The sequence below is a fragment of the Galeopterus variegatus genome, unplaced genomic scaffold (assembly GCF_000696425.1).
Source record: "Galeopterus variegatus unplaced genomic scaffold, G_variegatus-3.0.2 Scaffold1794, whole genome shotgun sequence".
NCBI lineage: Eukaryota > Metazoa > Chordata > Mammalia > Dermoptera > Cynocephalidae > Galeopterus > Galeopterus variegatus.
In genome coordinates, this window is record NW_007727905.1 from 45,395 (window position 1) to 73,266 (window position 27,872).

Consider the following 27,872-nt stretch of genomic DNA (forward strand, 5'->3'; position numbering starts at 1 on the left):
GGTCATAACTGAATGCAATAGTACCACTATTATCCTATTTTATAGTTGGGGAGACTGACAAACACAGCTGGTAAGTACAGAGCTGGGCTTAAAATTCCAAGTAGTCTGACTGCACAGTTCACACTCTTAACCACTATGCTATAGTGTGGGAGGGATGTGAAGCTGGGTGTGAAACCAGCAGGCCCCCTCATCACCTGTTACCCAGTCCAAGGTCAGTATTGACCAGAGAGTCAATCACTCACACGATATAACTAGAGATGGTTTTTCAAAATTAACTTTTTTATTAATTTAAAAATCCAGAAATACAGTGACTACATAAATAAGTACCATATTTTGGTACATGTCTTGTGAGAAGAGTGAAAGGGTAATACTGTTATATTACTCTTACTTGTTTACATGAGTTAACTAGAAAATGGATACGACTGCTAAGTGGTGCTTATGGTCTTTGTTGTTCCAAGTGTTTATGATACAAATAAATACATAAGAAGAGCCACATCCATTCTTCTCTACTAACTATAGGCAGCCTGGCCTCTTTTCCTTATGTCCTACTGCTTACACAATGTCAAACACTGGAAGGTTTCTATGGTGACTTAACACAGCTTCCCAGCTCCTGCTTCTCAAAGCACTTCGGAAAGGTGTGTTCCAGCACCTGGAGGGAAGGAGTCAATCTAGGGAAGCTCTCTGGGTGTTCTCCTAAGGCTGAGCTTTCAGAGAACACCTGGGTGGGAAGGCTTTGGGGTGAATCGCCGAGAAGGGCAATCACTGCTTTGCTTCAGGATCCGGTTACTGGTCTCCACACTAAGGAAACACTGCCACCTCTGGGAGGGAGGTGGCAGCTGCTCAACAAACCTCCACCCCAACCCCCACTGCCACAAACACACAATAATGTTCTGTGGCCTTTCAGCCCAGGATGTCCTACCTCCTTCTCCTGAGGAGAATGTGTGTGATGGGCTGTCCCATGAAGTGCTGGCCACAAGGCCGTTGTGTCACTTGTATGAGAACTGACTCCTCTATGCCAGGCTGCCATAAAGACTAGGTCTTCGACATTGTTCCCTACGGGCATCAAATACTCTAAGGAAAAAAAAAATATTCTCTAACCTATGGTGACAGCAAGGGAATATGGATTTCTGGGTCCTTAATACTTCTAAGTACTCATTAGAGTTCATTCATGTACTGCAGAGGGAACAAATCTAGAAGGAAAGCTTGAGATCCCTGCTGTGAAGAATTTATAGTTTTCCCACAAAGATGATTTCTAAAGCCAGACCACAAAATGGATAATTTATGCTCTGGTATTGGGCTGCAAATAGACATTTTAGGAGCAGCCTTGTCTAGGATCCCCTATTCAAATCTATGCTTGGTGGATAAGGGAAGGACATTGGAAGGTGTGGGTAAAGATCTTTATCAGAATTCCCAGCTCCCTAAATGAGCAATAACTCTCAACATTCAGAAGCTCATGAGGACTGAGTCACTTTGCAAAAGAAAAATCAACTCCTGTAATTGAATAAGGAAAACTGCCCTTTTAAGGAGTTTCTAGGATTTAATAATTTAGCCTAAATTTTCTGGCTAGACGACCATGGCCTCAATAAAATTAATGAGTCTTGATCTATTAATTGGTGAGTTTTACTGACCTGAAAACAAAAAGATGGCCCTTTTGACCTCTATCAACCACTTTCTTCAACAATTATTTTATCTTCTATGGATTCAGTTTCTGAAAATTTTACCCAATTCTAACTTCTTTATAGAGGCCCCCATATGTTCAGGGAGGAAAGAGAAGTGGTACCATTAGGGAAATGTTATTTACCACTTCAAAGTGAATGAGGCCATGAAATAGTGTTGATCTTCACCCTGCTACTATAGTTGGTGACACTTTTAGAGACCTAAGGGCAGAGCCTTCCACTCACAATCCTTTATTATCCTGGGTGCCAACAACCTCCAAGATATTTGGGAGTCAGGCAAGGGAAAATAGGGTAGAGTCTAGGCTGGCTTTGCCTTAGGATGAAGGCTGTAGTTTAATGTGCATGTGGGGGTGTGTGTGCACATATCTGTGCGTGCATAGTGTGAGAATGAGGAGTTAATACTTTTAAAGAACACAAGACATTCTAAAATTCGGGGTATAATTTCATTCAAATAATTGCTCCGTACTCCAGAACTCCTACTAAGCAATTTCCTTCTCTTTCTTTCATTTGAATAACTTTGTAGATAGAAACCCAGGGGCTTTGTTTGCTCTTTAACCTGTAAAGAAATGTGATTCTCCAAGAAACTAGAGCAGTGTCATGGTGTCCTTTCCATCCTCCTCCCACAAATAATTCAAGACTCTCCTAGTCTCTTTGGAGCAGATGTTGAGGGGCTGAGACACCACTCCACATAAAGGAGCAAGTTATGCTGTGCATGGCATGAATAATTGACTGCATTCGATTTTGAGGTTTTAGGGCACTGTTGACTTAAGCGAAATAAGCCTGCAGTCCAGCTGCAGCTTGAGTTTTCTTGCCTTACCCTATCCAGTACTGTTTGTCTTGCCTAACAGTGGCCCTTTTCAGACCTCTCCAGGTACAAAACTTTGACCAAATCTTCAAGCTCTGTTCTGCACACACGACTTGAACACATCTGGCTGATCTGAGCTTCTCCTTCGGTGAATATCTTCCACTGGCCTAAGGGGCAAACACAAAGTGGCCAGGAGAGTGTGAGAGGAGAGCAGAGCAAATTAGGGATAGAACCAATATACCCCATCCCTACTGACTTACTCATGGACCCACCAGGAAATGTGGAATACAAATGTCAGGTACTTTCAGCAAAATATCCCCCAAAATACAGATACAGAAAATGGGCCATGGAGCTTTCATTTCAACACAGAGCATTAGTAAGAATCCCAAGAATAATATGTAACTGTTTCCTCAAAAACAAAATCTAAGTATTCTTGGAATTTTTATAGTATATTTAGTACTTATAAAATGCTCCACTGTTTGATAACTATTTAGGTGGCTCACATGGCACCAGGTCGAAAAAGGCACATTGGAAAACAGTACCCATGGCATTACTGGAGCTTTGCTTACTCCTAGGGGCCCCAGATATTGGTTTGGGTTACTTGAGTATTACTTATTTGCTGCTCTTTTCTCTATTCCTGTCACCCTTTGTCAAAAACTACTCACCTTTGCTTTATCTTATGCCTACATGCCCCCTTCCCACCTCTAAACCCCCTCCCATGGCTCCTTATAATGTTCCATTCTCATACACCCCATGGGATCCCTTCCCACTCTGAGTAAACTCGGTGGTACCCCTTCCATTCCCTGTTGTCTCTCTCACCCTGGATACTCTCTTCAGTCTTCTTTTCATTCCTGCACTCATAATGCTGCAATCTGGAGAACTCCTGGTCCAAGGTAAGCAAATGCCTCTTAACCCCATACCTGTTTTGAACCTTTTTTCTTTCCCTAGCCACATGAGAAAATGTCCCCCTTCCCTATGAACTTGATTTCTGCTCCTTTCTCCCTTGGATTCCTGACTTTTCCCTATTCTCTCTGACTCAATGGGAAGGTAGAAATAAAAAGAGGGGTTGGGCAAAAACACAGCTTTTATAAAAGAGTCAGGCTAGTTCTTCTTTGTCCCCAGGTGACCCTATAGGATTGTCTCATTACCCACTGTCCTCAGCTGTGCATACTGTAAGGCAGAAACCATCAACTTCCATTATATACCCCAAATCCTAACTGCTATGGGAACAGAGTACATCTAAATCATCTTTTAATTTTCTGGAGCCTAGCACAGTGCCTTGCTTACAGCCTGAACTAAAACATGTTCCTTGAAATTAACTGGTAATTTCAAAAGTCCCATCACTGATCCTGAGATCCTAGACTCTTCCTCCTTTATTCCTGACTCACATGTATGAACTCCCAACTCCTGCATTTGAATTCTCATACTGTCTTGTTCATTTTCTGTCAGTTCTGCAGAAGACAATTATCCTCATCAAATATGTTTCCAGCTGCCTATTGGATAACTCTCCTCAGACGGCCTTGTAAGCATCTAAATCCAAACATGTTTCAAGTGAAACTCTTTTTCTTCCACAATACCTACTTATTCTTCAGAGTTTCCTGTTGGTGAATAGCAATACTATTCACCCAATCTATAAAGTTTATAATAGGGCTGGCCAGTTGCTCACTTGGTTAGAGTGTGATGCTGATAACACCAAGGTCAAGGATTCAGACTCCCCTACTGGCCAGCCACCAAAATAAATAAATAAATAAAGTTGTTAATATTGGAATCATTCCAAAGTCATTTCTCTCTTTGATACCGATCTTGTTGATTTAACCTCAGAAATGTCTCATACAATGACCTCTCCTCTTCTGTCTCACTGACTTAATATAGTATAATAGCTTCCTAATTCAGACTATCACCAGCTTTCTCCACTAAGTCTACCTTTCACTCCACACAGCAAGGACCTCTTTCTAAAAAACAGATCTGAATGCATCATTCACTTGCTTAAAAACTTCCACTGGGGTTTTCCAGCCTGGAGATCAAGTTCAACTTCTTCGCATGGCAAATTGGGGTCTTCATAATCTGGCTTCAACAAAGTAGGTGCTCAATAAATCCATCCAATAGCCCAGAGACATCTCTCCAAAGCACCACTGTGAAAGCACTACATTGTTTGTAAGTTTGCAGCAACTACCAGTGCTAGTTGCCTTACATCTGAACTTTTCACTGGCTTCTTCCAGGCCCTCTGACTGCTTCCTACCTCCAATTCTTCTCATCTTTCAGTGCACCCTATGTGGCCTTTGCACTCGTTCCTCACCCCCACCCACAGGTCTTGTTTGCTCCTGTCTGAGTCTTCTCTTAGGCTGCACCCTCTTCCTGGACTGATTTCCTGATGTGTTGCCCAGTCGCACCCTTCTCTTTCCAAACACACCTCCTCCCCGAAGTCTTCCCCGACTAAACCCACCTGGTTCTCATCTCATTGTTCTTTGCAGATTCCCCTGAACACTTAGGTATTTAACTCCTCAGAACTATATTAATTCATATTGAAGGCATTATCATGTTCTGTCTTGCCCATTAGAATTCCCTGTGGATAGAAATTTTGTGCCTTTTATTCCATTAGAAGTGCTCCCCCCTCACCCAGTGCCTAGCAGTATCTTGTCCCTAGGCTCCATCTAGCGTAGAAAGTGGGAGAGTTGCAATTATGCTTGACTGCCTGAGTGCTTTTAAAGAAACATGACCACCCAGGAGCAGTTCCAAAGAGTCAAAGAACTTTGATACAACATAGGAATTGGTATGCATTCATTTTCTCTTTCTCTTATCCCCAGCACCCGAGGACAAAGCCTTCCAGATGAAGTCCCCACAAATGCAGCAGACCTGATATCCTGTGAGTTTTCAACCCTCTTGAGCTTCTGGGCTTAGCAATTTCATTAAAGACATTCAGGAAACCTTGACCTGAGGTAGCTCATGCTCAGACTACATCTGGATTTGTATTCACCATGTCCAAGCTTTTCACTTCACATTCAGACACCCTATTTCTTGCTAAGTCACCAAGAGGCAACATAGAACACCCTCTAACGGTGACACTGAGCATTACTAATGTTCACTGAGAATACAGAAAGACTTGAGTTGTGGCTGTGCTACATTGAAAACTGGATACGTTTTCCAGGGAAGAGTAAAGAGAAATACCACTTACTCAGGGTTGTCCTGGTCACCAGCTTGAAGTGATGGAGCTCTTCAAACATCCTCTTGGAGATCTTCTCAATATGGAAGTGCTGCAGGATGCCTAGAGCCAAACAAAAAGTGCGGCAGGTGGTCAGGCACTCTCTATCTGGAACCATCAACCCCCTTTTTCTGCTTAGGCTAAGCACATCATCTCATTATTGGGGCTTAGGAATATCAAGCTGGCCTGTGTAACATGCTTAAACCAGGAACTTGGATGGCACAAAGGTTATAATTGACTCCATTTGTTACTTTGGCTCACTGGCCTCCCTTGGCTTCTTCAGGGGATGGAGATAAGGGAGATAGTACTGCTAACCATGGGACCCCCTCCTAGGGAAAACCACGTGGAATCAAGCATGGGTGACGGCTGGAGCTTCTGCAGCCAAAGTCAGTATTAGAAATTCTGCCCTTGCCCCAAATCTGGGTCAAATATTTCCCTGCCAAACCACAGGGCTGTCCTCCTGGCTTAGCAATGAGAGCCAGCAGTAGGATTGCAGGCAGGTTGTTTGTGTAAATAGAGAAGGCACCTTTGTTCCTGAACTCACTGAAAAGCATATTTTCCTTTGAGAAATAGTCACAGTTCTTGAGCCTTCCCTTATTAAAAAAATGGGGAGAGTTAGAATAGAGTGGCCCCCACAGTCTCAACCTTGCCTAAATAGCTTTTATCAGAATAACAGGTAAACAATTGAAAACTGTCTCGTAGTTAAGGAGCAACATGTTACCTGCCCACTTAAATAATCTTCAAGAGGTCTATAGGGGCCAAAGTAGACAACGGCTTGGTTTTTCTCTGCCCACCAAGTGTTGATAACCCAACACTGTGAATAAGAGGCTATGTAGATGCTACAATAGGAAGTTGAAAATTATCCACACACCTCTCTGGGTTGAGAGATTTAAGGTGATAAATAGTGGGATCACTGTTGGGGAAGCCAACAGACCAGTGTGCAGTCCTAGGTGACTAGTTACAGACAAGCTAGGCAGTTAGATGGAAAATTGACATTCCTAGGTATAGAGCAAAAATAAGCACGGACCAGAAATATTTGTATGTTTTAGCATGTTTTTAAGGGGTGGAGAGGAATGCATTCTTTAGAGAAAGAAAGATTGTTGGGAAAGGGGAGAGGAAAAAAGCCCCATAAATATTGGAGCAGTATTTCTCAAAGTATGGTCTGAGTGCCACATGCACTCGAATCATCTGACTATGTGCTAAACATGCAAATGTTTAGACCCTATCCAAAGCCTACTGAATTCACATCTCTGGGATGGGGCCAGGTAGCCACGTTTTAAACCAGCTCCTTGTGTAATGCTGAGGCACACTAAAGTTTGAGCATTTTCGAGTCTAATGTGGAGCCAGTAGAAACAGCATGTGTATTATTTTCCAAGTGAAATCTCACCTCTACACTTGATTCCTAGAAGACTTGACTAGACTAGATCAGCCCCAGTCTTATACCTATAGAATGGTTTTAATAGCTGTAGGATCACAATTAACAGAATGTGGCTTGCTATGGTAGTCACTATGGGTAATCAGAAAAGGAATTGGACATAGTGACTGGGATTATTTCTCTAGTGAGAATATAATCTTCTTGAGAGCAGGGGTGATGTTTTAAATTTGTATTACCTCAGAGTACACAGTGTGATTCTAGGGACATAGCTTCACACTGAATGAATACATTTTCATGTTCGTTGAGCTTCATGTTAGAATAGTAGATCACAGTTTGGCAGTTTGCAATCCTGGCTGCACATTAGAATCAACTGTGGAGCTTTAAGAAAAATCACTGATGCCCAGGCTCCACCCCAGACCAACTAATCAGAACCTCTGGGGATAGGGCCAGGGCATTTGGTATTAGAAAGCAAAACAAAAACTCTCCCAGATGATTCTGATGTGCAGCCAGGGTTGAGAACCATTCCTCCAGCTTTTAGTGGTGTGAGAAACACAACCTTGAGAACTCCAAGGGTCAATCCTTAATGTTTAGAAAATTTCAAAGGTGACAATAACAACTGTGTTAGATGTGTCAGTTTCTAAGCAATTGAGAAACCTGACCCAAACAGAAGAACAAGTTGAAGCAAAGTTAAGGTGAGTCTTCCGTTCCTTCTCTGTGCCCTTCTCTCCACAAAGACAAGAAATTAATATTGTCTTGCTCACCCTTTCGAATGGTCCAAACGTGGACCTCTACCTGAGGTGGTCTCTCGGTCTCCAGTGCTATTTTTCTGGTAGTCTCCCCATCTTCCATGAACACAGACTCATACACAGGCATTGTTTCTTCTCCACAAAAATAGCCTTTGCTGTCAAAACTTTGGCCTGGAAGTTCATCTGGAATCAGGAAGCAAATAGAGTTTTGTCATGGTTTTCTAAAACTACAAGTGAGCCTCTGTATTTATCTATCTCATTGTTTATAACATCTCACACTTACCAAAGGTAGATAACCAATAAGAACATTCTTAGAGACAGAAATTCCACTCTTATTTTATTACCTCAGGTTAGGCTGCCCCTGCAACAGCCAAAAATCACAAAGGAGCATATAACCTTTCACTGAAGTTCACACGATAACAGAATTCATAACTCTGCAGAACTTTGGCCCACAAACTAAACTTGGATCTCCCCACCACCATCACTGAGAAGTGGACTTTCATAAGGAGGAAAAACATAGCCAGGTACAAATCTCTTAGGCACTTAAGGGAACACAGGATTTTCCACATCGACTCCGAATCATGCTCTGTCCAGCCCAGTGTTGCCAAGAGAGGCCCAGGGGATGGGCTGACAGAGGGCCTGGGTTAACTTCCCTGACATCATTTAGGTATACTTAGTAAACACTCATGACACTCATTTATGTGCACATACTTGCCCAAAGGATCTATCCAAATTGGCTTGACATTTCTGAATGCTCTTTGATTTGTTTGTTAAGGAAACGATAATACCGGATCAACACCAGTGCCAAAACCTAGATGTCAGATTAGTCATATGTATGCTACGCCAAATGAATGGTTGGGAGATACAAAAAATTGGTCAAATCCTCAACTATGGATCATTTAACACGTAAACTAAACTGCTGAATTTCAGCTCCCAGGCATAAAGTTACCAGCCCCGTAATATTCTCTATATTGCTCCCCCCTCCCCTTTTCTCAGCCCCCTACCAAAAAAAATTTCTCCTCGTTGGTAAGTTTCTTTGCTGGCCTGGTAATCAGCACCCTTTTCAGCTGCGTATTTAAAGTGTGCACTCAAATCAGGAACAGCAAAGGGAAGGCACGAACACCCTGAAAACTTTGAATATGTGCAGAAGCCATCTGTAAGAATATCTGAATTGTTCAGGATGAAACTGTAGAGTGTTGAGTGCTTTGGATCTGTGACGCCAATTAGGGAGATTCACTGTTAGCCATTTAGACACATTTGGACTAGAAGTTGTAATCAAATTGCTATTGTATGTCTCCTGCTGACCTGATTAGCTTTCCCTCCCTCAACACCATTTGGCACTATAAGGACAAAACTATAATCTTCTCTTGACGATTCCAAGTTGGATTACTCAATTTGTGGATTATCCTAGAATCAAACTTCCTTTCTCCTTTTGTTCTTCTTTTTAGCTATTTAATTACTCAGTGGGCCCGTCTTTTTAGTGATATGTTAGGTAATTAAGGGATGTGTGCTAGCACTTTTCCAATGGATGGAGGGAGGGAGGAGGTCACTGAGTGTACATGAACCTCTATGTATTCAATTATCACCTTTAGAATGAGAGCCAAGTTCATTTGTTAAACTTTTCTCATCAACTTAGTATTGGCTATAGCTATAAGTGACATGAAATCCATGATGGCAGTGGAAATACCTGTAGTAGGCTAAAATTTCTCTCAGTGTCCTGAAGAGTCATCCTGCACCTCCTCCCTCTCCCCTCCAGGAACTTAACTTACTAGACCGAAGGGATCTTCAAGCAACAAAACTCATTAGTGACTCAACCCTGGCTGGCACTTGAAAACACTAAGGAAAGCAAAGTTTGTCTTTAGAACTACCTATTTGGCAACATCCTCCTCTTTCTACATTCTCCACTTCAAGGTGCTTCCTAATCACTCCGTGTTCATCTTCTTTCATTTCCCTCCGGGGAAGCATGCCATGCTTTAAGTCATTTCTGGCCATTCTCACATCCCACGAGAATGCTCCTTTCCTAAGCCCTCCAGAACTAAGAAATGAGAAACCACTCATTATGGAAGTGCTGATGACTGATGAAATTATCCCAGCCTAGAAAACTTTTAAGTCTTAACAAGGGCTTTTTATGCTATAACCCCAAAGAAATGTGTATTTATGGGAATTCCAGGTATTGGGGTGGTCTAGTGGGTATGAGTGGTGGGTTGGGGAACCATCAGGAAGTAGAATTCCCACCCAATTCTGTAGGTGGCCACTGATATGCAAGGCAAGGCCAGCCTCTACCCCAGCAAAGGGGAGAGAGGTGAAATTCACATCCTTTATTTTGGTCCTAGTTTGTTACTGGAGGAGCCTGCAATTATTTGTTACAAGGAAATTTTTGGCTGGACCACCAGTGAATTTTATTTATCTCTTTCCCTTTATCAACATAACTGAATTTACTGTTCTTTTTGCCTTTGATCTTCTTGCCTCCTCACTCCCTTGTTCCTTTTCCTCTGTCACATGTCATTTTTTAAGAGGCCAGTGACATCATGATCGTCCCATTTCTCATTCCTTCACACCATACAGAATTCAACTCAAACACCACCTCTTTAGTGAAGCTTTTCATGACCACTCTTCTAAAAGTGCTTCTGCTCTATTCACTATCTCCTGATCCTGTTTGGTTTTTCTTCACAGTATTCATCACAATTTAAAATTATTGATTACATATTTTCAGAATGAATGCATAAATAAGTGCATCCCCCTTGATACTCTGCTGTTGCTGAGTACCTGGAGCAGGTGCCCTGGGCTATGTGGATAGTGACTCTTAGGCAATGTGACTAGCAGGAGTGATTCAACATGCAGACACCCATCTCTGGCCCACTGGGAGAAAGATACACAGAATTGGACAGAAACTATTCTTCCATATTGCTCAGTAAAGCTATCTCTACACACCTGAGCAAGGTAAGAAAACAGGAAAAGCACCTCTTCTGAAAAAACTGGTTTAGTCAATCAGACTCTTCAATATATTGCCAATTGAGATTCTGGAGGGCATTTTAAAAAATATTTTTAAAATAATAACTCTTATTTTTTCTAATTACAAAAGTAATACATGTCTACTATTGAAAACTCAGAAGATGCATACAAGGAAAAAGAAGAAAATAAGAATTACCTATAATTCAGTCACCCAAAGATGGTCACTGTTAACATTCTGCTATATGCCCTTCCAGTCTTTTTGTTTGTTTGTTTGGTCTATACTATATGAGTATGAACACTTTCTTTTTTTTTAACACAAAAAGTGGTATCATCATACACACATTGGTTTGTAGCTTGCTCTTGGTACTTAAATATATTGTAAACATCTTTCTATGTCATTAAACCTTGGTCTACAGTGATTTTTAATGACTGTATAATAGTACACAGTACAGCTATACCATAATTTATTTAACCATTTCCATATTGGTAGACTTTCAGATTGTTCCCAATTTTTCACTACTGTAAACAGCACTGCATCAAAAATCTTTTTTAAATCTTTGTGTATGTCTCTTATTACTTTCTTAGGATTCGAAGGAGTGAAAATGCTCAGCCAAAGGTTTTAATAAACATTACCAACCTGAGAAGGCAATTACTTAAAAGGCAATGCCTGTTCTGTGTCCTGTTCTCACAACTTTTTGATTCTTTCATTTTTTATTTGAATTATATGCATTAATAAAATCCAAAGCACACAATGAAATGGGATTTGGTCTGAAGGTCTGAGATTCAAATTGGAATATTATACAGTGAGAGGGTTTATCTTGGGTAGTTTAGGTAACTATTAGTTTGGTTTGAAATTATACTGGTACTACGTTTTTAACTATAGGTGTTAGACCGTTGGTAGAAGAGAAAATTGTGTTGGTGGAGCTATGACTAAGTGACATTAAAAGGTTTGGGGATCCAGTGAGACCACAGACTTGGAAGTTATAATAGGTCATCGTGGCTGGATGGTCCTCATGTCCGTATCATCCTGACAACGTGCTCTCTCCGAATAAATACACGTCCTCATGAATTTCAATGTCCCGGTTCTCTACTTCATGTCAGATAACTCCTGTCCTTCCTATCCACACCTTGCACCCTGTTTATCTGGAAGATGAGGTTGTTACACTAAGATTTTGTGTGTGCCATAAACCAGTGCTTCTCAAACTTTAATGTGCATTAGAACCACCTGAGGATCTTGTCAAAATGCAAATTCTGATACAGTAGGTCTGGGGCAAAGGCCTGAGACTCAGCATTTTTAATCAACCAGGTGCTGCTGGACCATGAACCACACTTTGAGTAGCAAGACCATAAACCACCCTGGGCCTACAGCAGTGGTTCTCAAACTTTTCTGCACATTAATATTGCTATACATCGAATCAATTAAGTCATACCCTCTCGGGATGGGACATAGGTGTTTGTAGAAGCTCTCTGAGGGTTTCCAATGTGCAGACAAGTTTGAGACTGGTCTACATGAAAATGCTCAAAAAATATACATTGACTAAGTACATGTTTGCCTGCTAGTCATGAAGAATTGCCTAAGTTGAAGGGATAAATGATTTAGCTCTCTGATTCCACTTATAAATGTTTAGTTTTCCATCTTTATTTATAAAAATACTTTTCAGAAGGCATAAGAAATATTAAATTCATGTGCCTGAGTGACTAATTCGTTGACTCCTAGAATGTTGGAAGTAGAAGGGCCCTGATAAATCATCTACTCTAACCTTCTCATTTTGCAGAGAAGGAAACTGAGGCTCAGAGAGATGAAATGATTTGTTTTAGATCACACACAAAACCAGTGGCAGAGCCAGGGCTAGAATGCTTGATTACCCATCCCATACTCTGTCAACCCCAGTAATACAGACTGTAATTTTATCTAGCTCATGCTTTAAAATGACTATTTAAATAATTAATTTGCCTTTTATTAGTCAACATTTTCTACTGGCCTGGAAAGGACAATGGGCTGGAAGTGACCTGGATTCTAGGCCTTGGTTTTACTATCAATTAGTTGTGTAACTCTGAGCAAGTCACTTCACTTTATACATCTCAGTTTTCTTACCTTTAAAAGATGATTAATAATATAATTATAGGATTTTAGTACTGAAAGGGAGCTTAGACATGAATTGTTTCAAACTTTTCATTGTACAGATGAGGCTGATGAGACCCAGAATGGATATGACACATTCCCAAGGTCACACAATGATTTAGATTTGGACCAGACCTGGTCTCCTTCTATAACTGACCTGTCTCTCGATGCTGTCTCAAAAGGGTAATGGATGTGATCGTGTGTTAAGGAGTTAAGTAGTGATATAAGTGAAAGATGCTACTGTTCTTCCTAATAATCATGATAACCTAAATTCTCTAAAAAATAAAAATAAAAATAAGTTCAGCACTTAGGGCTACATGGGCAGTGTGGTAGACACAAGCAAATTCCCAGTATATTTCTCAGTAATAAACTTCTTTCAAGCAACCATCTTATCAGTCCCTCAAGAGAGGAGAGAATGAAGTTCATTATTATTGGAACTATTATCATTACAATTATATGACAGGTTGATTATGTTTCTAATGCTCAAAGTTGAGGACTATGTGGAGAATCTCAGTCAACCAAAGGCAGGGCCTCCAACCAACGCACCTTTTGCCTTTTTACCTGGACACACCTTGCAGCACTTTCCATCTATTTTTTGAGGATACTTGCAGGGGTATCGATTTGGGCAGTGGATTTTCTTGCACTCTTGCTTGGTGACATTACACGTGCACAGCACACACTCCACAATGCCAAATGCTCGGAGGTTTGGGTGCCAGGACTCTCCATGGGAATAGGTCTTTCCATTGGAAACACACACTGGAAGAGAACACAGGACTGGGAATTAAAGGCTAGGGAGCTAAAATGGGTCCTTATGCTCAGAACCCAAGTCCTGAATTCCTTAACACATCAAGCATTCTTTGGCCTTGTCATGGCCATGGAGATAAGTTTACAGAGCAGTCTCTGTAACCAAAATCAGCTTGGGACACATTCTACTATCAGCAGCTATCCAGGTACTTCAGCAGCAGCCTCTGGATGCTCACAAATGGCCTGACACATAGTTGGCAGTCCTTAAATACTTTTGTAAATGGAAGAATAAATGAACACAAGAAAGCAAAGTTTATCTGTTCCAGGCATTTCTTAAGGAACCTCTAGTAGAATGTAATGTTAATATCTGCAGTTCCATAGAAGATTTATATGGCCCAAGTGAATGTGCTTCCAGGAATGAATATTTCCCAGAGAGATTTGCTGTCCAGGGAGACTAGATGTAAAAACGATTGCTCTTCCCAAAGAGGCAGGTTCTTCCAGATCCTAAAGCAAATCCACTCAGAATGTCAAATACTATAAGAGTCTAATCCACTATCATAGGTGGGTTTGGAGCTTAAGGTGCCAGCCTGCTCTGTAGTGTGGGAAGGAAGGTGCAAAGACAGGAAGGACTGAGAGAGAAAGGACCATGGCTCCTGGGTAACTCATGAAAGGGTAGCCTTTTATGCTTCTAATTTTCAGGCAGTTTCCTCAGTCTTCCCCCTCATTGTGGCTGTAGAGATTTTGGCTACAGCGAGTCACTGACTGTCCCACAGATATCCTTTGGCAGTCTGACATTTATTGAGTGGAAATTGAAGTCACTGGCTCCATGTTTTTTGAGGGCCCTTAAAAGAGCAAGCATCTGGGCTACCGGCCGAGGGGTCTATGAAGGGAAGAGGCCACAGGACCATCCTTCCATGCAAGTCAACCCAAAACATATCCAGCTTCTACCGTAAGGCATGGAGCTAGGCTCCAGGATAAGAACTGCACAGGGCTGCAAATAGGGAGGTCTGAGAATGAATTCTCTCCCTTTCTGAGAGTGCTGAGACACTGTGGAGATTTCAAGCCATGACTGGGACTGGGTGTGTTTCTCATTATTCCCATCACCTCATCACACCCGGGGAGACCTGTCGGCATCCCAATCAACAACATCTCCAGGGTGGGTTGTATCACTTCAGGCGGGGCTGGTGGTGGTGGCGGGATAGAGAAATAGCTCCATTTGGGGCGTTTCTAGGAATTGACTTATTTGGCTGCAAGACAATGGCCTCAGAAGGATGAATCATTGGGCTATTTCTTTCTCATCAAGTCCACTGGGTCACATTAAGAAATATCGATGATGTTGGCTGCCTTTTCCTGTCCTTTGCAAGAGCTGCTAGAGTACTGGGCACTCTAATGGGTCAATCCATGTAATGATTTCCAAGAACCTAAATAGGAAAGGCTCCCAACCTTCAGTGAAACAGAATAGAGACTTGACATCTAAACTGTGAGGCTCAGGGCTGTGGACAGGACCACACAAGACCAGTCAGATGTGTTGTTCTCTCTCCTGCCCTCACCTTTTCTGTCTCCTCCCCAGAAAGTGACACTCCCTTCTAAAAAATGTAGTCAAGTGGGTATATAGCCTGCTTCAAGAAAATTTAGGCTGGATTCAAGTTCAAAATGGTGGAGTCCTATCCCTTCTCTTTGACTCTACCAAGGAACCAAGTAGATGTATTTCAGAGGACCATATCTTTAGCAAGAGAGCTAAGAAGGGGGAAACATGCTAAGGAGCAGGGAAGGCAGGACTCCCAGTGTTATATGGCCAGGTTCCCTCTCCCCTAGACATTTGGACTAAGGGAACAGTTCAAACTGGGTGAGAGCCCACAATCTGCATTGGAATAGTGTGAGGTCAATTCTCTAGAGGGAAACATAGTCTTCTACCCACCAATGAATTCTCAAGACGGTTTTGAATCATCCAGCTAGAGAGTTGGGAGTTGGAAGTGGGGACAAGTGATTCTCCAGTGAACTATAATAGAAAGGTCAGAAGAGAACTACTGCATCCAAATCAATGGGAGTAAATGAATAAATGTAAACCAGCTGGGGCTTTTGTAGGACACAGAGAAAATCAAGGGATGAGCCTCTGCCCTGAAAATGAAGAGGCCTTGTGGAAATTATGGAATTTAGGATTTTCAAAGTCCATTTCCCCACAATTCTTTTAAGGCTTTGAAATACTTTTAGAGTAAATGGAATCTATTGGAGGCAATTTGGGATTGAAAATCAAACTGTGTCTTTACCTAACTCCTCCTCCTTATTTTGTAATCTTGTATCACAATGCCCTGGAACTTAAAATAATAAATTTCAAATCAACACAGATCAATAGTAAATATTTCCAATTCTTCTAATATACTACCATTTTTTATTAAAAGTTTTATTCTGAATGTTCTTTTAAGCCTGTAAGTTTCAAAAGCAATCAATTTTTTTTATCTGTAATCTGAAATTTACATCTAACTAGTAACAGATGTGATCAACTAGCTTTGGCTTGACTAGCTTTGTTGAGATTTATAGTAGGAGTTCTTTGTAACGGATTGTTTTTCACCCATGTTATTCAATCATTTGGTTTAATAATTTATTACTTTTAACCCATTCAGAGAACTGCCTTTGATTTGTTTTTCCTGTAAAGGAAACAAAACATGTTTGTGGTTTCATAAAAAGGAACCAGCTGAGTTCTTGCTCTGAAGAGCTGGTTGACAGGATGCCTAAAAAAGTAAGAAGCAGTCAATTGTTTGATTGAATTTCTCCTCCCCCCACCCCTGCTACTGGGGGTGGGAGTTGGAGGCCAGAGAATGCTGTGCAGGAAAAAATGGGACCCATGGATGTGTGTGGGTGCTTGTTGTAGCCAGTTGGTCGGCTGAGTGGGCTGCATGTTAGTGTGAACCTGATCAGTCCTCCTGATGCTTAGCCAGTTGGTTTCTGGACTTCTCACTGGAGAACTCATTTCTAAGGACAGTCTCCTCATATGCTATACATTGAACCAGAATCTGTGAGCATGGGGCCGGGAATAAACATCTTTAATGAGAGCCCCAGGAGAATGCGAGGTGTGCTGAGGTGTGAGAATTGCTGTTTCTAAGGTGTGGATGACAGCTTCAGAAGTGTTTGGCACTGAGCACCTTTGAATGTTGGGTGCCCTACTGGGAAACAAACAACTTGTCATTCTGTTAAAGGCCCAAGGAATTTTCCCAAATGACCTCCAACCACCAGGGGCAACTGAGAAAATGCTGGAGGCTGCCACATAAGCACACAGGGGGCTTGACTATGCCCTTTTGGCTACATTTAGGGAAGTCTTAAGGGTCTCCTGGAGTCACTTGTCCATATTCACTTTGTAGACTAGATGGTAAGTGACCCATATGTGAATAAGTGATATTTGTGGAAGAAAGAGTCCTTTCCCATCTCCAGCCTTCCAAAGGCCAGGACTGCTGAAGCCCTGATGTGGAAGTAGTGCAAAAGGAAGATGTCCCTTACCTTGTCCATGTTTGTGTTTATTATTGATGACAATCTGCACAATTGTCCCTGATGCTTGCTGGGAATCCATAAGAGCTCCCCGGTGACTTCTGGCCCCAGGAAAACGGGGCAGACCTCCAGTCTGTCGGCTTGGTGGAGGATCATAGTGAGAGCGGTGGTAAGAATGTCTCTGTAAAATGACAAGAACAAATTTAGTTCAAGAAAGCCACCAATGAGATGGCAGACATTGAGTTATACATTTAAAGCCATTTGGTGGTTTTGATTTTTAGTGATCAGCTTTGATCTTGACTGCCTGGCCACCTACAACAATAGAAATAGGATTATAATGTAAAAGCAGCACTGGCAACATGCTGAGGTTTTTCTCTTTTGTTGTAGTAGATCAGACTAGATTCATAGACAAGCTCCTGAGGAAGAAAACAACCAAAAAGGCTAAAGCATTCTTCTTGCTCCTAAGACTCACATTTGGGTTTGAGAGTTGACAGTAGTCTGCAACACAAGGCAGAGTGTGACAGAGGCCACAGCAGGAGTATAAAGTGCTGTGCAAATTAGGAGGAGAAAGGCAGCTTCTAGTTGGGGAGGGTTTGTGACCTGAGCCATGAAGGGTGGGTAGACTTTTTACAGGCAGAGTTTGTGGGGAATATTCCAGGCAGAGGCTTCCAAGTTGAGAAGGTGTAGCAGAGAACATACAGTCCATAAAAGGGAACAGCTGAAGGATAACATTCCAAAAGTGGGTTGGAGCCAGATCATGAAGGACTTTAAATGACAGGCTAAGGGGTGAGGACTTTATTTGGTAAGCAACAGAGGTAGGGGTGTGGAAGCCTTTGAGGGATTTTTTTTTAAAGAAGGGAAATAACTTAATCAGAACTGTGTTTCAAAGCGTTGAAACTTGATAATGTGTAGGCTGATAATGTGGATAGGAGGAAAAGACGAGAGTCAAGTACAGTCTCAGTAAGATGTACTGAGACTCTAAATGCAGGCAATGGTACAAGATCATACAGCAGGGCACAGGTACCCTAGACATTTTATAGATAGAAGAAATGACAGTACACAATGGTATTAGAATGTAAATTCCACAAGGGCAAGGGCATTGTTTTGTTCACTGCTGCATTCTGGTGTCTAGAACAATGTCTAGCATCTAGAAGGTGCTCATCAAATACTTGTTGAAAGAATGAAACTATGGTCCCTAAGGAAAGCTTTGAGTCTTTCAGTACAAACAATCCAACCATTGCTCTTTTAGCAAGGGTTCAAGGCACATGATGAGCTCACTATTCTGCTACCCACCTCTCTCCTAGCAACTGAGGTAGGCTGGAGGTAGAGGAGAATGGAATGAATGAAGAATGGAACCTTAAGGGTTAAAGCCAAATAACATTAATTGTGTTTTAGGGGCAATTGTTAGGGGTGAAGGAGGGAGAACCCATTAAAAAATCATTTGCAGGCAATTAAAAAGGAAGATCCTTATATTCAGTGGTAGAAACAGCAGGGAACCTTGGGAAGATAGTTATGGGGTCCACTGACCCCATCATCCCATGAAACATTTATTAAAGTTATGAGCCAAAGACACATGTTGCAAAATTAGCTTTGTGAACTGTTATTGCTCTCTTGGTGGGGGCTGAGTGGGGGGCACTGGTGGAGGAAGAGAAGAGCAAATAAGAGCTGGAGTAAGAGGACCTTTTGAAAGAGAACATTATTCTCTATATCTAAGAAGAGCCCATGCTGGTACCTTGCTATAAAAATTCACACAAATAAGAATTTGCATCAATTTGTTATCATGCACATGGATGGGATTCTTGGTGCAAATATTTCTCATTTCCTACAATGGCTCATATGTCTTTTTATGCCATAATCACTCACATTCCACAAAGGCCATTACAGATTGTTCTGTCCTTTCTGGAGTTTGGCAAAGGTTTGCCAAAGGAAATACAGAGAGGACAGTGGCTGGTAGGTGTCCCACTGATGCTAAAAGGAAGGAGTTTGGCAGCGATAGAATTAGAGAAGGAAAGGTTGCTGACCTAGGATAAGCCGTAAGTACAAGAAGTTCTCTGGTCTATGGTAGTGAGCACACAATAAAAGGTGTTCTTCAGCACCAGGGACTCAGATCCTGGACATATGATAAGGGTAGGAAAATGATTCAAGACAAAAACCAAAAACAAACCCTCAGGGATTTTTATCAAAGGCCCTATCATAGACCAGTCAGCCCCCCAGAACCTCATCTTGTTGAAGTTTTTTGTTTTACAGACAGAGAAACTGAGGCCAGGGAGGAGAAGTGATTTATTCAGGATGACAATGAAGGCTGAGTTTTTGGAGATAGTAGAAGAGTGGGAGTGGGGGGAAGGAGAGAGAAAGATGAACAGAAGGAGGATGAGGAAGAGAAGGAGGAGAAAGTAGGAGAGAGAATGTCTGGTCAAACTCAGTGGTCCACAAACATTTGGCTAAAAGCCACCCTAAAAAGTTTTTTCAGATATAGAAGTTCTTTCAGCTACAGTGTTACAACTGCATACACCGCTGGTTCTCCATCTAAGTTGCAGACGAGAGTCACATGGAGAGCTGTAAAAAACACTGATGCCTGGGTCCCACTCCCAGGGATTCTGATGTTACTGGTCTGGGGTGAGGCCTGGCCATCAAAATTTTTATATACTTTTTTGAGAAGCTTCCATACTGTTTTCCATAGCGGTTGTGCTAATTTACAGTCCCACTAACAGTGCAGTAGTGTTCCCTTCTCTCCACACCCTCACCATCATTTGTTATTCCCCATCTTTTTGATTATAGCCAGTCTAACTGGGGTGACGTGGTATCTCAATGTGGTTTTAATTTGCATTTCTCTGATGACTAGTGATGTTGAGCATTTTTTCATGTACGTGTTGGCCATTTGTATGTCTTCCTTTGAAAAATATCTATTCAGTTCCTTTGCCCATTTTTTAATTGGGTTATTTGGTTTTTTACTGTGTAATTGCTTGAGTTCCTTGTATATTATGGATATTAATCCCTTGTTGGGATGCATAGTTAGCAAAAAATTTTTTCCCACTCTGTAGGCTATCGTTTCACTCTGTTGATTGTTTCCTTTGCAGAAGCTTTTTAGTTTGATAGAGTCCCATTTATTTACTTTTTCTTTTGTTGCACTCTGTTTACAATAGCCAAGATATGGAACCAACGTAAATGTCCATCGATGGATGATTGGATAAGGAAACTGTGGGATATATACACCATGGAATACTACTCTGCCATAAAAAAGAATGAAATTCTCCCATTTGCAACAACATAGATGAGCCTGGAGAAACATATGTTGAGTGAAATAAGCAAAGCACAGAGGGATAAATACTGCATATATTCACTCATAAGTGGGAGTTAAGAGAGAAAGAAGGAAGGAAAGAAAGACCACAGTGGTGTGTTGGACTTGCAGAGGGAGAGAACATACCTAGGGATACAAAGTGGAGTGCGAGAAAGGGGGAGGGGGAGGGAGGTTGGGGATAACTGGGTGGGGGACATGGGGTACAATCGCAATTTGTGGTAATGGGCATGCTGCCGGTATGGATCTGGCCTTTACATCTAGGGCACGAGGGGGGACAATCAGTTTTGTATCTCATGAATATTCATAACCAATATAAATAAATAAATAAAAATGTTTTTATATACTCCCCCTGGTCTCTAATTTGAAGCCAAGGTTGAGAATCACTGACACAAAGGATCTTCTGTTTCAGAGCCAGGGGTGATGGTGGCAGTGTGAGATTTTGATTTAAGGGTGATGGCTCTTTTAGATTCACTCCCCTAAACAAATGAAAGAGGCCTATTAGCAGGGGCCATTCTGACTTTGTAACTTAGAGCAAAGGAGAAATAGGCACTAATGCCTTGGAGTTGTAAATGAAATTGGAGTTCATCTTACAAACCAATTGCAAATAGGCTGCTTAAGCGGGCAAGTCAAAACTAGAAGTTAGAAATGACCATATAGCTGTGCTTTGTTTTGCTCAGTGTTTTGGTATTTTTTGATTTACTTACTGGAAGAACTGAAAAATATTTCAGGCTTCTGAGGTGGCTGTAAAACAGTTCTTTTCTAGTGTTGGAAAATCCCCACCCTTGTAGAGGCTCCCCAGGAATTTCTTCCTTACTTATTCTAAGGTATAAGGGTTTTACTGGAGGAGACAAAAACTTCAGAGTCCAGAAAGGGCCTTATAAAAGGGCCTTCATGATTGTGATATTGTACTATAGATCTGCTAGATGTTACAATTAGGGGAAATCGGGCAAAGGGCACACAGTATCTCTCTGTATTATCTCTTACAATTGCAAGTGAATTGACAGTTATCTCAAAATAAAAAGTTTAATTTAAAAAGTGTCTTCAGAATGCATTCTTAACCACACAGCCATGAAAATATTGTATCTTAGTCACTACTAACCTAGGACTATCCGTGACTGAAAGACACTTAGGCCAGTTTCCTTTCCAAATAGAAAATTGTTCTGACAATGTGAATGAGACATGGATTTTTATCTGTTTCATGTTGTTTCTATCCCAAACCCTTTCACTTTTTTTTTAATGGTAAATTTCAATGTAATCTACTGGGAGCAAAAATCAGAGTTCGGTTGTTGTCCAGAGCAATATTATGCTTGCTTTCATGTTTTGGCTTTCTACCCTGTGCCTACTTCCTACTTCTGCCTTCCCACTGACCACCCCATCCCCCGCCCACACACACCACACTCCCCCCAGTGGCACGAGGATCAATTGATGTGAAATTACAACCAGGAAATAAACCTGTTCCACATTTTTACAAAGGAGTCATATTTAAACCTCTGGTTTCCCTTCCTGTGTACTTCGTAAAACTTGGTAAGCTAATGGTTTTCAACCCACTTGGTAAAATAAGCCAATCAGTTGTTTCTGTTGAACTGAAGTTTTGATGGTTCCCTGTAAACAGGAACAGTCTATGAAAAGAACAGCCTACTGGATAGGAAATATGTTTTTGGGGCTGCCATTTTTTCTCCCATGTAGAAAGCCTGCAAAGGATATTCAGAAAGGATTCTCCTGTCTTCTCGTTTTATGCTGATCATGTGCAAACAACAAATTTGATGAATTTCTCTCTAATTTGAGACAAATTCCTGTTTATTAAAATGAATGAAAAGCCCTCTCTTCACTCCCACCACCACATACATTTCATTACACCTTCCACACGCATTCGTTCAACACATACTTACTGCAAGCTTGCCATGTGTCAAGCACATATTTTTCTATCACTATAGATAATATTTATCAGTCAAATCATATCCCATAATATTTATCCCTTTTAGGACAAAGGAAAATGTTTATTTATAATAAATTGGAACCATCTGGCCATTTTGATCTACCAGGCCAAAATGTTTGTTTCTAAAGGTAGGTCTTGAACTCCTTTGAAAATCAATAAATATTTCAAGGCCCTGCATTCTGTACTTGACCTCTTTTGCTACAGGAAGTACTGGGTTAAGTCCAGCCCTATCACTAGCAGTTTAGGAAGAACAATGAAGCTGACAGACAAGGGATGGAGTGGGGGGCAGTGTAACACAGTCAAGAAGAAAGGCTGATTAATAGCATTACCAGCAAGACCGCTGAGGTGGCCACAGTGCTTGGTGTGGGGCCTCTTAAGGAGTAAGGCACATAGCTTAAGGTGATTGAGCCCTAAATTTGGTTTAGAATGACATGTGATTGACAGCCACTATCTTAGCCACTCTCAACTTCTCACCAAACAAAAAATAGGGGCTGAGGAAAAGAGGAAACTCACAACACAGAAAACTGAGACTGATAACTGATATCATCTCCTGTCAGGATCTGCGAGGAATCTCACTTACTGTACAGCAGGTAGAGTTGGAGAAAATCTTTCCTCAGGATCTATATTAACTGGCATAGTGGGAAGCCCACCCTCTCTTATGGGATGCTGCTTTTTTGAGATGTCCAGAGTACTGTTCCCTACTCCGCCCACAATCCTTCCACATTCATTCAGAAAACAATACTGCTAGAGAATAAAACAAATAGAACTTGTTCCATCTTATTCCTGAGGCTTTGTGTTGGGTGTTGGCAAGTTGGGGACATGCAAGTCAGAAGTGGCCCATGTGATGACCGGAAAGTCCAGCCTAATCAACACTGTGATATTTGTTTCGGTCGTTCTGCTGTGTCTTCTGTCAACACCTTCCTCACTCCCTCGCTATCCTCAGCCTGCCCTATCATTTCCTACACTCCTTCCTGCCTTATATCCAATGCTTGCTAACAACTAATTCCTAATGTTTTGGAAATTATTTACATTTTATTTATTGCAAAACTAATTCATGCTTATGGAAAAACATCAAATAATGCAGAAGATACAAAGTAAAAAGTCAAAGTCCACCTTTCCTCCTGCCCACTTCTACCACTCTAACATTACTACTCTTACTATGTTGGTATATGACCTTCCAGATCTTCTTATATGTATTTACATGCATGCACACACAATTTTTACATAAGGACGGGATAGTATAGATTTTATCCTGCACCTTGTTTTGTCATGTAATATATCTTGGAGCTCTCTCCACTTTACTATTTTTAGCTGTACCATATTCTTTTTAACAACTGTGGTGTCCCATAGATTGGGTATGTTTAACCAAGCACCTATTGATAGACATTTAGGTTGTGTCCATTTATTTTGTTCTAATGAAGACAATGCTGCAGTAAATGTCCCTGTATACTTTCTATGTACAAGGGTGTGCTAAACATCTATTTATGTGCAATGAACACCTTTGTATGTTTTTCTACAGTTTTATAAGTCCTTTAATATGATAGATTCTTTGAACTGATTTTAAGAACTGTGAAGTGTCACTCTTCTTAGACATATTTTTTAGAGAGAGATTCTACTTTTTTAATTAATTCAAAATACAAAGGAACAAAAAATGCCGTTAGCATATGTAGAGAGATGCCTACCTGTGAGGCTTATTCTAAGATTAGTGCCAGGAACAGAAATGAGACGTCTCAGGGTGAAATGGGGAGAATCTGACCTGCTACCTTTCCTTTCTTCCAACTGTAGGACTGGGAGCCTAAGGCTTAGGGGAAGGTTTATGTGGACATGTCCAAAGTACCCACTAAATCCCACTGAAAGGACGGGGTAGACTATCTTACAATCCCACAGAAGGTCTTCACTGTTGAGGACAGGGGTAGAGACCTTCCTTATAGAGGACATAAAGATTTGGAAAGTCACCCTGAAAGGGTACCAACTTCTGATCTGGATGAAGAGCTGGGACTGTGGGTTCTTTGTGTTCACGTACTGGCCCCAGTTACCAATTGTACAGTGCACTTAAATGGCTGCAGGTTGGGGATGAGGTCATTCAAATTTGTGGGAAAGGAGAAGTAAAATGGTGTTAGAAATGGGCCCTTTTTTGGATTTGCTGGGATAGTAGCCATGGAGAGAGGAAAGCTTGGCCTGATGCTGTGGAGTGCTGAAGTATTTGAGCTATTCACACTTACTGCTTCTCTGTTGGCAGGCTGCCGGAAGATATCACCATCAGAATGTTCCCACGACAACTCTCCATCCCCTATTTATTAAAAAGAAATAAAGAAATAATCATACATGCATAGAAGGGAAAACTGTCACCCTTGTAACCGAGCAACATTTTTGGTACTATAATCCCAAAGCTCTTAAGATGTTTTAGCTCTTGTGGCTGTCCTTCAAAAAACAGCACTGAAAAATTTCACTGAGTGTGCCTCATTTTTCAAAACAATTCTGAAGAAAGTTGCCACTTTCTAAATAGAATATCTAGCAACATTATCCAGAACTTGGAAAATGAAAGGGAAAATAATCACTTTCCACCTTAATATAGACATCATTGTCACTTTTGCTTCTTTTATTCCATTGACAGTTAAGTATTTTGCAGGTCATATTTAACTTGTGTTTAAATTACCCTTAAACAATGAGTTTTGAGGATTTGATCTGTCATGATTTGTTCACAATTCACCATTATATCTCTGAGAAGTTATGACTTGATCTGAAAGTTAAGATAGAACTTGCTGTGATTAGAGTGTTTACATAACAAATATCCAAGAACCCCTCTTTTATTTTTGCCTGACACAACCTTCTCTAGATCTATATGACCCACTCTTTGGGCAGCGGACCTCTACCATTGCTGTCTTCCAGAGTAACTGTTTTTAGGAGGAAGATTCTGATTTCAACCTTGACAGCAACAAACACACAACAGATACAAACATTCCTGAGCTGATTAAAAATCAAAAACAAGAGCATAATTTCTAAGAATATTACCTTGTGTTACCTATGACCAAGTGAGCAAATGGGAAAAGCCTGGTCTCAGAGAAGTTTGTATTCCTCTAAATAAGTACTATGTAAGTTAGAAACTCATATGTGACTGAAGATAAACCCAATATTCAACCAGATATTTCATGAGATGAAAAGGAATATGAAAAAGTAAAAAGTGTTAAGAATTTTCTATTCTAATTCGTCTCCCAAGCTTTCAAAAACCTAAATCTAAATAGTAACATGTTACCAGTTCAAGCATGTGGTAGTACTGTTAGGGAAAATTACATAATATTATTAGCTTTTAGGGTTTGACAAGGACCTGAAAATTAGTTTGATAGCAATATTAATATTAAGTAGTAACTTCAGACAAATTATGGCTTTAACCTTTCGTGATTCAAAGATCATCTTATGAAAAAAAATGATGAATTTTGAAGATTTAACTCTTGTTTGTTAATCTTCCTAAAACACCACTTTGATTGTTTAATTGTATCCTTCACTGATCATAACCCTCCGTGGGTTTCCATCTAAGACTTTCTAGAATCAGCCCCTGCCTCATCTTTATTGAACACTTACCTCCTACCCAACTATCTCAGCTACTGTACAATGGCAACTCTTTGATCTCCTTGCTCTTCATTGAACATGTGACTCCCATTCTTGCTTCCATGCTTCAGCTCATGTTATTCTTCTGAAATTACTTTCCCATCTCCCCTCCCCCATAACTCCCCTATACCTATGAAAACCATTTAGGTCTTTTCTCCTCTACAAAGTCTTCCTTAAACTCTCTTACATATTTCTGATTGAATAAAAGGCTTAGCATCCTGTAGCCTTAAAAATGTAGAGGACTTCAAGCATAACTTTGTCTAAGTGCTCCATTTAACAGATGGTGAAACCAAGATTCAGAGAGGGAAGTAGCCATTCACAGTTAAATAATGAGTTTGTGAGAGTTAACACCAAAACCCTGGGTTTCCTTGTTCCCAGATAAGTATGTCCATTCTATAAGGGCAGGGTTTATTATCTGTGTTATTTATGGCTGTATTACCATCATCACACAGTAGTCACTCAATAAATACCTGTCAAATGATGGAATTAGGAGGGCTTCACTGACCACCCCCATCTAAAATTTCAACCCCCCTCTGATATTTTTTATCCTCCCCTTTGCTTTTTCTACTTAGCATTTACCAATGTCTTACATTTTATATATTCCATTTATTTTTTGTCTGCTTTCCCCCATAGAATTTCCCCATGAGAGCTAGGATATTTATCTATTGTGTTCACAGATGTAACCCTAGCACATGGAACAGTGCTGGGTACATAGTACTGATTCAATATTTGTTGAATGAATGAATATTGAGACATTGTACAATATTTTCTGCTCTTAAATGTTTCCTAGGCCTACCTTGTCTCCCTGGAGATACTATAAATCCCTTGAAGTGAGAGACCATGTCTTAGACAACCTTTGTATCCCCTAGATCACTGTTTCTCAAAGTGTGTTCCCTGGAACAGCAGTATCAGCACCACCTGGACAGTTGTTAGAAATGCAAAATTTCAGACCCCACCCCAAACCTACTAAGTCAGAAAGTCTGGGGAGGGGACCAGTGATCTGGGTTTTGACCAGCCCTCCAGGGATGCTGATGCATGCAGGAGTTTGAGAATAATCGAGCTGGAGCACTTAGCATATTGCTGAGTACATATCAGGTGCTCTCTCTATATATTGAATTGAACGGCAGTCAAAAATACAGAATTAAGTGCTTGGCCAATAGTATACTCTTCTCTTGCTGGTTATTCCATGTCTGAGTAAAGATGGTAGACAAAGACTGCATGCAGACCTATGTGGAAACCCTGACTGACTGCCGTAAGAGTGAAGATGATTTTACCTTTTCCTATGACTAGAAAATAATGCCCTAGAGTCGGTTAACATGCACTGAACACTTCTTGGGTTGAGAGGCAAGAGGAAGAGAGAAATCAGGCTGGGCCCTTGCCCTTAGGACGTTTATACCCTGGTTGGAGGTGACAGATAATTAATACAGGAAACAGCCTCAAAACACACACATAGAGCAACAACTGGAAATTTAAATAAAATATACCTGCTTAGAAGATATTAAATGGGAGAAGTGAGAAGTCACATATAATTGTGGAAAGCTCCCTAAAAGAACTGCTAAGTCACATTTTTTAAAGTAGATGCTGTAAGGGACACAAAGACTAATTACAATTTGTAATGATGAACATGCGAATAATATTGATTTGATCATCACATACTGCATACGAATCCTGATAGTCAACTCTGTACCCTATAAATATGTATAATCAAATATAAATAAATAAACTTTTTAGGAAAAAAATAAAAGTAGATACTATAGAACACAGACAGTGATGTGGGCAGAGAGAATCTCAACCCGAGGGAAAAAGGCTTGTGCAAAGGACCACAGCTTTGGAAACAGCAAATCACATACTGGAGATAGCAAGCAAGGTATGGCTTGCTTGAGTAGAAACTTCAGATGTGGAAACAGGAGAAATGGGGCCGGAAATGGCACGT

At 40.9% G+C, this 27,872-nt stretch overlaps 1 protein-coding gene across 3 annotated transcripts in view; it reads right to left on the bottom strand.

The window, feature by feature from the left end:
* Positions 1–258: 258 nt before the first annotated feature.
* CHRDL1 (chordin-like 1) overlaps positions 259–27,872 on the bottom strand; it is a 109,019-nt gene continuing 81,405 nt past the window's right edge. For 2 of the 3 annotated variants that reach the window (XM_008578984.1, XM_008578983.1), the window contains exons 7-12: positions 24,556–24,623; positions 17,112–17,280; positions 13,422–13,631; positions 7,817–7,984; positions 5,654–5,743; positions 259–2,648 (exon numbers count right to left, since the gene is read on the bottom strand). In XM_008578984.1, the coding sequence (XP_008577206.1) occupies positions 2,518–2,648; positions 5,654–5,743; positions 7,817–7,984; positions 13,422–13,631; positions 17,112–17,280; positions 24,556–24,623 (836 nt within the window). In that variant the 3' untranslated portion in view covers positions 259–2,517. The remainder of the gene's footprint in view (positions 2,649–5,653; positions 5,744–7,816; positions 7,985–13,421; positions 13,632–17,111; positions 17,281–24,555; positions 24,624–27,872) is intronic. The other variant, XM_008578985.1, reaches the window with a different exon arrangement.